The 9,776-nt window shown below is 38.6% G+C and overlaps 1 protein-coding gene across 1 annotated transcript in view; it reads left to right on the top strand.

Moving 5' to 3' along the window:
- Positions 1-9,325, top strand: part of PSMA6 (proteasome 20S subunit alpha 6) — a 24,010-nt gene extending 14,685 nt beyond the window's left edge. Inside the window, 3 exon segments of the mRNA XM_006172350.3 lie at positions 1,470-1,648; positions 3,110-3,204; positions 9,101-9,325. Of these exon segments, the coding sequence (XP_006172412.1) occupies positions 1,470-1,648; positions 3,110-3,204; positions 9,101-9,158 (332 nt within the window). The 3' untranslated portion in view covers positions 9,159-9,325.
- Positions 9,326-9,776: the final 451 nt, after the last annotated feature.

Genomic DNA, 9,776 nt, shown 5'->3' with positions numbered 1-9,776 from the left:
GACCTTGGTCCTTCTTTTTCCTTTTGGCTCTGTCTGGGTAATCTCACCCACTTCCACAGCCTCACTTACTACCTGTCCGCCAGTCACTCGTGCATTATCTTCACCCAATTCCTACCTTCATGGCTCATAGACTCTTCGAACTTGAAATCATTAGTACTTCCCTACATTCATTTTCAACTCTTACTTCCCCTTCTTTAATCATCTAATTAGTCCTCAGTTTATCTTTTCCTTCTCTAACTCCTCTGTTACTTTTTCATCATCTATTGCCTTTGCTATCTATACAGCCTGCCTCAGGCCAGCATTCCCAAAGGGTTCTATAACATGCTGAAGGTAATAACAAGAGTTGAAAAGTGGTTAATACATTTCTTTCTTTTTTTTTTTCTTGGAGAGGTTTTTGCTATAGGGCGCATGCACTTGCCAGAAAGAGAGAAAGACAGAGAGATAGAAAGCAAGAAATCACCACCCAGGGAGGATGCCACGCCTCAATCCCTTCTCCATCATTTTCCTCTCAGAATCTTGGGCACGCATGCACGCATGCCCAGCGGGAGTTTAAGCCACTGGGTCCAGGACTCGAACCTGGACGGCTACCTGGGAGTCCAGCGACACAGCCATTACGCTAACTGCTGGTCCCTATACATTACATTTCTAATAATTCAGACTTCATTTTTTTAAAGTATTATTTCATTTATTTATTTAATTTTTGCTATAGAGTACATGCGCTTACGGAGAGTGAAAGTGAGAAAGCAAGCCACCAGATTCAGGACTCGAACTGTGGTCAGTCATGTGGAAGTCCAGTGCTTTACCCACCATGTCACCTGCTGGCCCTGGGCACTAACGTACACATACACCCAGCTTTTTTTTTTTTTAAGAGATTTTTGCCTTGGAGCACTGGAGAGAGACAGAGACATTGAGAGAGAACGTGAGAAATCACTCCTTGGAGGGATAGGCACTCATGCACATGAGCCTGACATGATATTCAGGCCACTGGGTCCAAGACTCGAATCATGGTCCACCATGTGTGAGTCCAGACACGTAACCACTAAACCACTCCAGCATATTTTTCAATGAGAAGAGAGAAATGACGGAGAAGGATTTGCAGCATGACTACATCCCAATTTGGGGGGGCGCTTTTCCCCCTCCTCTCTGTCTCTCTCTGGTGAGCTAGGGCTAGGATTCAAACTTCAGTCAGCCTTGTAGAATTCAACTCCCTTAATCACTGCGCTGTAAGGCTGACCTCCAAACAACTTTTCTAATATATGGGATAAATACTTTTGTAAAAGGGACATTTATCTGTTACCTCATTTATCTGTGACAATAATCTGTACGTTATCAGTTTTCTTAAAGCAAAACAGAGACTCTAAAATTGAGGGCTAAAGTATAATTAACAGCCATGTGACACCACCAACAAAGAGGAAATTTTGTTGTTTAGAGGTAAAAAATATTTAATTAGGGTCTGTCTTTCTCTTTAGGTATGATATTAATTGGTATAGATGAAGAACAAGGTCCTCAGGTGTACAAGTGTGATCCTGCAGGTTACTACTGTGGGTTTAAAGCCACTGCCGCAGGAGTTAAATAAACTGAGTCAACCAGTTTCCTTGAAAAAAAAGTGAAGAAGAAATTTGATTGGACATTTGAACAGACAGTGGAAGTAAGTTAGCCAAAAGATCCTGCTGACTTTCTCTCTTCTTTTGTTTTTAATTTGTATTTCTTCCATGAGAGTGGGACATGCACCCCAACAGGGTCTTCATGCTGCACTCCACCCCTAGTCTCACCCTGCAGCTGCCCAGCATGCATGGGGAGATCCCTGGACAAGAATCCAGGGCCTTACCTTATGGGTCCAGTTACTACTGCACTGCTGCCCAACTCTGGTGCTGACTTGCGTCGGCTATATAAAACAGTGAAAACCTTTATATATTGATGTTCTGGAAAACCTATTACATTGCAAGATCCAGGTTTGTCATTGTCATAGTAAAATTGATGTCATTCAGCTGACATGGGAAAATGAAGGCTGTTTTTATTTACTTAATTCCCTACCTCATTTCATGAAGTATTTCAACTGCTTTTGGCAAGGCATATATAATAAAATGCGAAAATATGAACAATAAGAATGAAGACTAGGCCCAAAGACCTGTGTGGTTGCTGTTGTTGAGGGACTCCTATTAGGCTTAAGCATCCCAGTAGTAAAAGTGAAAAGGTTGAGTTGGTAATAATGCTGTTACAGTTCTAAAGGAGAAATGGCCACATAACAAATTTTCAGGGAAGGAAACCTCTTCCTAGCAAAAGCATTCTCAAAGAATGACTTGGCAGAGAAATTACATCTGGAATGCAAAAGTAAAGCTAGCTTTATAAGCATTAAGGAGATTATTCACTGTGATTGGGAAGTTTTAAATGGACAGAACAAGCTAAATTTCTTATACAGTCTATTTAATAGTCTTGGACTATAGGAAAGCCTTTGGTTTACTGCTAAAAAAATAAATAAAAAAAATTTGAGCAGATCTTTAAAAGATCTGGAATTAAAGCCATTGTGAAGACTAAAAAGATGCTTCACATAAATAACAAGAAAAATAATCATCAGATACTTTTATATTTGATTGGCAGTATGTTTTATACTATTGATGAGATGTGAAGCTAATTCTTATCTGAGAGGTTCTGTGTCCTGTTTAAACATTTATTTCTTAAAGTTTGTTTTTGTTTTGTTTCATTTTAGTTATGCTTCAGAATTACAGAATTAATCACATCAGACTTAAACATTCTTAAATTGTTATTAGTGTAAGTTCCTTGAAGGTACCATTCATCTTTATCCTCTCCCCATTTCACTCCAAGTGATAAACAGTGCCTCGTACATAGTGGTCATCAAGTAAATAAACTGCTTTGTAGAAGTCATCATCTTTTGTTTGATGGGACCCTTTAATTTCTAATTTCAGTTGGTAGAAACAGGTTTTCACCTTTGACAGCAAAAGCAGTCTGATAGTAGAGCGACAGTAGAACTGTCACTGAAGCTGGGAGCAGAAATAAGCGGCTATGGTTAACGTATATGTGATTTGAATATGCTTCAAATGAAGAAACTTCAGAATCTCTGAAAGTGCTAAATTGTCGATACTTTTTTCAGACTGCAATTACATGTCTCTCTACTGTTCTGTCAATTGATTTCAAACCTTCAGAAATAGAAGTTGGAGTAGTTACAGTTGAAAATCCTAAATTCAGGTGAGTAATATTTTCAGCCATTTTCTTAAAGAAATGTGCCAAGTGCTTAAATTCCAGACTTGAAAGGTAAATACACGTGGATCCATTTGCCCTGTAACCTGTGTGTGTGTGTGTGTGTGTGTGTGTGTGTGTTGGGGTGGGGGGGCGGTGCAGAGGGGAATGATTTGAACTGTGGTTATGTTTTTTTTTTTTCTTCTACACCTGAGAGATCTGTTTTAAAACCTACTGGAGTCTCTTTAAGAAAGAGTATACGGTAGTTCCCCCCCATCCACAGTTTTGATTTTTGTGGTTTCAGTTACTTATGGTCAACTGCAGTCTGAAAATAGTACAGCATAGTATAAAAGGACATTCTGAAAGAGAGAGACATGCACCACATTCACAGAACTTTTACTAGAGTATGTTATAATTGTTCTCTTTTATTATTAATTATTGTTAATCTCTTAGTGTGCCTAATGTATAAATTAAACTTTGTTATACTTACATATGTATAGGAACAAGCATACTATTTTTTAAAGAATTATTTTATTTAACTTTATTTATTTTAATTTGATCAGAGAGGAACTGGGTGGGGGGGGGAGGGTTTGAGATTCAAACCACGGTCAGTCCTGTGGGAGCCCAGTGTTTCTAACCAACACGCCACCTGCCAACCCCAAAACATCGTAATTTAGAGTTGGTACTATCCACAGTCTCAGGCATCTACTGGGGATTCTTGGATTCTAGTTTTCTCTACATTTTAGAGTGATTTTTTATCCAACACCAGAGACGACATGAAATACCCTTTTTATAAGGAGTAATCACAAGTGCTTTTTTTCAGTTTAGAGCCAATAGAAGTTCAACTCCCAAAGTTATAGTACTGAAGTTTGGTTATTTTGTGGTTATCTAAGTGGAGCTTTGAAGAGCAGTAGGAAATGCTAATATATATCAGACCCTCATCCAGAGATCTTTGGAAACCCTGAATTTTTTTTTTTAATAATTATTTTATTTTATTTATTCATTCATTTATTTTTTAATTTGACCAGAGAGAGACAGACGTTGAGAGTGAGAGAGAGAGAGGAAGCGAGAAAGCAAGCCACCAGATTCAGGACTCGAACCCTGGTCAGCCATGTGGGAGTATCTAGCACTTTAACCACCATGCCACCTGCTGGTCCCAAGAAACCCTGAATTTTTAATACACCTAACTGATTTGTCAATGCTGGGGGTTGTGTTCTTACTACATGACTAACTTCCCACATACCAGCCTTTCAGATTCCATGATTGAAATCTATCCTGGGTGTTTAACATACATTTGCTCAGCTAATCCCTCAACAACTCTATGGCTGGGTTATATATTTTCTTATGGACCAAGATGCTATTTTTGATTAGAAAAAATATTACACTCTCAATCCACACATACAAGGAACTGCTGAGAGGCATTTTAACTGTCTTGTACATCTACTCTTAGATCACAGCCTTAGAACACATGGTCATGGTTTTTGCCATAGGGCTGGCGTGGTCATGGTTGCATGGGTGGAGAGGTGGTAAATAAAGCTTAACTGGACCTTGCCTTCTTTGTTGTATGTGTTCTTTTTCTAATTTCTTTTAGTTGCCTATAAGTAAGTGGTATAAACAAATGATTTAAGAAAAATCTATAGGATTTTTAAAAAGTTGAATTTTTTTCTAGCTTTTTTCCTGTAGGAAAAGATTGCCTACTTTTTGTTTTGTTTTAAAACCATAAAATTCCAGCAAGAATAATTTCCAAATCTCTCTAAAGAACCCAAAATAAATTCTTTTTTTTTTCTGTTCTGATCTTCCTATCTCTTTTTAAATTTGATTTGCATGTATTACTAAAAATTGGATAAGAGGAGGCCAGCAGGTGGTATGGTAGTTGGGGCACGGGACTCCCACATGCTTGACCACAGTTTGAATCCTAGACCTGATGGCTTGCTTTCTCACAAGGAAACTCTTGTCTTTAGAAAGGCCTTGTATCACTTATAACTTCTGTGATAGTATGTATACTTGAGTAAGAATATTTAATAAGTATACTAGAACATAAAACATAAGTATCGACAACTATATAATGTACTTAATATTGCCCCAAGCTGTATTAAAAAGTGTCATTTGGGGCTGGCCTATGGCTTGGTAGCTAAGACAGCTAGATCCCACATAGCTGACTGTGCCGTATGAGTCCTGGACCTGGCAGTTTGACAGATACACTGGCACATGGGCGTACATGCACAAAGTTCCAACAGGAGGGGAAGATGGAGGAAAAAGGATTGTGGCATGACCATGTCCCATGGTGGGTGCTTCCTCACTTCTCCCCACCTCCTATCTCTCTCCAGTGAATGCACACACCCACTGATGATTTTCTTTTTTTAATGTCATTTTGACAAGTTTTACCCTTCTTTTTTGAAGAGGTTTTTGCTATAGGGCTCATGCACTCACCAGAAAGACAGAGACAGAAAGTGAGAAATCACCCCCGGGGGGACAGCCATGCCACAATCCATTCTCCTCTCAGGATCTTGGGTACACACGCACATGCACCTGTCCTGAGTTTAAGCCACCGGTCCCGGGACTTGAACCGTGGTCTACTACATGGGAGTTCAGCGACGTAGCAATTAAAACTTGACCAATTTTACTTCTTAGAAGTTTAACAGTAATAGGTCATGTAAACAAAGTTGCCAAGTAGTTGATTCCTTTTCAAGGCAAATGCCATTTAGAAATAAATGTTGGACATGGAGTACCTTCTGGCTAGTAGACTATAGAACTGAATTTATTTTCATGGGCTTCTGCTAATTTTGGGCAACTTTTTTTAAGCTACTTTAAATTTTTCAATGAATTTTTATCTCTCAGAGCATGTAAACTCGCACTAGTAGAGGCACTTTGTCATATTAAATACAAGATACTTCAAGAAGTTCATGGAAAAATAAAACTGTAAACTTTATTTCTCAACATACACCCTGTTAACTTCAAGAAACTTTTATAAGTGATAACACCAGCCATTTAGTCCACCCTAAGTACTGAGAGTCCTGGAAATTTAGTATATTGGTGCAATCTTTTTTACATTATTGACCAAAGAAAAATGAATGCCCTTTAAAGATGTTTTTAAAGCTTAGAAGTCAGAAGAAGTTAGAAGGTACTAAATCAGGACTGTAAGGTAGCTACCTCCTAATTTCTCGTTGAAACTCAGAAAATTACCCTTGTTTGATGAGAGAGTGAGTGTGAACATTGCCATAGCAGAGGAAGGCTCTCTGGTGAGTCTTTTCCAAGCATTTTTCTCCTAAAGCTTCAGCTAACTTTCTCAGCACTCCCCTAATAAGTACATGTTACCATTCCTTGGCCCTTCAGAAAGTCAGCAAGCAAAATACCTTGATCTTTTCCGAAAAACTGTTGCCATGGGCCAGCAGGTGGTGTGGTGATAAAGACACTCAGTTCCCATATGGCTAACCATGGTTCAAGTCTTGGAACAGTGGCTAAAAAGTCACACCAGGTGTATGTGCATACTTGTCCAAAATCCCAAGAGGAGAATGGAAGAGAAGGGACTGTGGCATGGCCATCCGCTGGGGGAGTGATTTCTCACTTTTTCTCTCTGTCTCTCCCCAGTAAGCACATGTGCCCTATGACAAAAAAAAAAAAAAAGAAAGAAAAAAAAATTTGCCATGTCCTTTGCTCTAGATCAGATTTTGGCTTTTGCTTTGACTGAACCATTTCCTCTTCTTGGTAGCCATTGCTTTGATTGTGCATTGTCTTCAGGATTGTACTGGTATAGCCGTGTGTCATCTCCTATTACAATTCTTCAAAGAAATGCTTTAGAGTCTTAGGATCCTGTTTTTTAAAAATTTCTCTTGTAACTTCTGCTCTTATCTGCAGCTTACCTGGGCACAGCAGTTTTGGTATCCGTCAAGCAGAGAGTTTACTCGTTTTTTTGTTTTCTTTTTTTAAAGAATTATTTATTTAATTTTATTACTTAGTATTCAGTTTGACCAGAGAGAGACATAAAGAAAGAGGGAGTGAGAAAGCAAGCCACCAGGTCCTGGACTTGAACCACTGTCAGCTGTGTGAGAGTCCAGCACCTTAACCACCATGCCACCTCCAGGCCCCACTCAGCTTTTTTTTTAACTGCCAGAAAGTAGGTGCATTTACCAGAGAGTAGGGAGGAAGCAAGAAGGAAGCACTGCCCCAGTGGGCATGGTCATACCATAATCCCTTCTTTTCACCATTCTGTCAGGATTTGGGGTACACATAGTATATGCACCCATTGTGTTTCCAAGCCTCTAGGGTCAGGATTCAAACTGGTTGGCCATGTGGAATCCAGCTCCCTTAATCGCTAGGCTGTATAGGGCTGGCCCAGTTTGATCAATTTTAGTTTTTCAGTCAGAATTGTGTAAGCTGAACTAACTGAGATCTCTAAGATCTTAGCTGTTGTTCCTGCTGTTAATTGTTAGTTCTTTTCAAGTAGAGTATGAACAAGGTTAATTTTTCCCTTGCAAATTAATGTGAATGTTTTGCCGCTACAGGTGTCATCTTTAACATCATGTTGTCCTTCCTTTTCTTTCTTTTTTTTAGGGGTTTTTTGCCTTAGGGTGCATTGCTCACCAGAGACAGACATAGACAGTGAGAGGGAAAGTGAGAAATCATCCCCCAGGGGGAGGACCATACCACAATCCCTTCTCCATTCTCCTCCTAGGGTCTTGGGCATGCACCCACCCACACACACACACACACACACACACACACATGTCCGGTGAGAATTTCAAGCCATCGGGTCTGGGACATGAACTGCAGTCAGCCGTGTGGGAGTCCAACGACGTAATCATTGTGCCATCTGCTGGCCTCACGTTGTCCTTTCTTAGAATATGTTTTTCATTTGCAGAACTCCTAAGTTCTTTGGGGTATTGTCCCCAAAATGTTTTGTATAGTACCAGTGACTTCACCATTTTACCTATGCTTCAACATAAATTTGGTCAGTTTTACTTCAATTTTAGCAGAATTCATGTTGCTCTGAAATAGGCTTTTTTTCAAACTGATATCTTATCTTTTTAGTGCCCCTAACTAGATCCTCTTCAGGTATATCACAAGTTAGTACAAGATTTCTTTCTTTCTTTCTTTCTTTTTTTAGAATTATTTATTTAATTTTATTTGCCATTATTATTTTTTAATTTGTTACAGGGCATGAGCACTCACTAGAGAAGTAGAGAGAGACAGAGAGTGAGAAAGTGAGAAAGCAAGCCACCAGGTCCAGGATTGAACTATGGTCAGCTATATGGGAGCCCACATTATACATTTTCCATGAACTTTTGAAGATCCTTTGTAAAATACATTATGTATAGGTTAGCTTTATAATTAATCAGTTGGAATCTTTTCTAACTTAGCTGCAACTAAAAGATTGTTTTTGAAAAGCCCTGATTCTGAATCTGATATTAAAGTAGGATTATTTTTGTGTATAGATAAATTTGATATGCTATCAAAATATGAAGGATGAGTACTTGGTATACAGATTTTTTTAAAGATTGGTTATAAATTGATAATTATTCAAGTTGGATGATAGGTAAATAGTATGTGCTAATTAATTAATATCCCAGAATATATTAAACTCCCACTTTTATATGTATTTGAATTTTTTATGGGAAAGTTTTTTAAAAAGCAAATAGTATCGGGACCAGCAGGTGGCATGGTGGTTAAGGCGCTGGACACTCCCACATGGCCAACCACGGTTCAAGTCCCAGACCTGGTGGCTTGCTTTTTTCTCACTTTCTCTCTTTCTCTGTGTCTCACTCTGGTCAAATTAAAAATAAAATAAGATGGATGAATGAATAAATAAATAAAATTAAATTCTTTTTTGTAAAAAAAAAAAAAAAGGTAAATAGTATTTAAGAAGTAAATAGTTTTAAAAATGTTTTTTCTCCCTTTTGCCTTCTAGGATTCTTACAGAAGCAGAGATTGATGCTCACCTTGTTGCTCTAGCAGAGAGAGATTAAACATTGTCATTAGTTTACCAAATCCATGATGCCACTTGCCTGTGTGTTTGGTGACAACAAACCAACATATGGAGGCCCCTGGATTGTAAAAGGAACCTCTTCCACTCTTCCTACTGCTGAAGTGGTTAGGACTCTGTATAAATAAAAACAGTGCTTTTGGAAAATAATCAAATCCTGTCCTTTTTTAAAAATTTAATTAAATAATTCATTATTTTAGGTTTTTGCCAAAGAGCACATGCATTCACCAGAGAGAGACAGAGAAAGGAAAAGTGAGAAATCACCCTCTAGGGAGGATGGCCATGCAGTGATCCCTTCTCTTCCATTTTCTTTTCAGGATTTTGGGAACACATGTACATGGCATAACTTTCAAGTTGCCAGGTCTGGGATTCGAATCATGGTCAGCCATATGGAAGTCCAGCACATTAACCACCATGCCACCTGCTGGCTCCACATCTTGTCTTTACCTTCAGTTTTAAGTATTGAGTCTTTAGTACTCAGACTTAAATAGTCACAGTTTACATTGTAGCTTTAGTCATTTTTTGACAGAGACACGTTTCTGTAGCTTAAGGAACTTAATATCCAGAAACTTAAACTGTAGGTATATGCTCTGTGTATAGG

The sequence above is a fragment of the Tupaia chinensis genome, unplaced genomic scaffold (genome assembly GCF_000334495.1).
Source record: "Tupaia chinensis unplaced genomic scaffold, TupChi_1.0 Scaffold000350_1, whole genome shotgun sequence".
NCBI lineage: Eukaryota > Metazoa > Chordata > Mammalia > Scandentia > Tupaiidae > Tupaia > Tupaia belangeri.
Note: the sequence above shows the minus strand (reverse complement) of the source record. Positions and strands in the feature narration are given on the sequence as shown.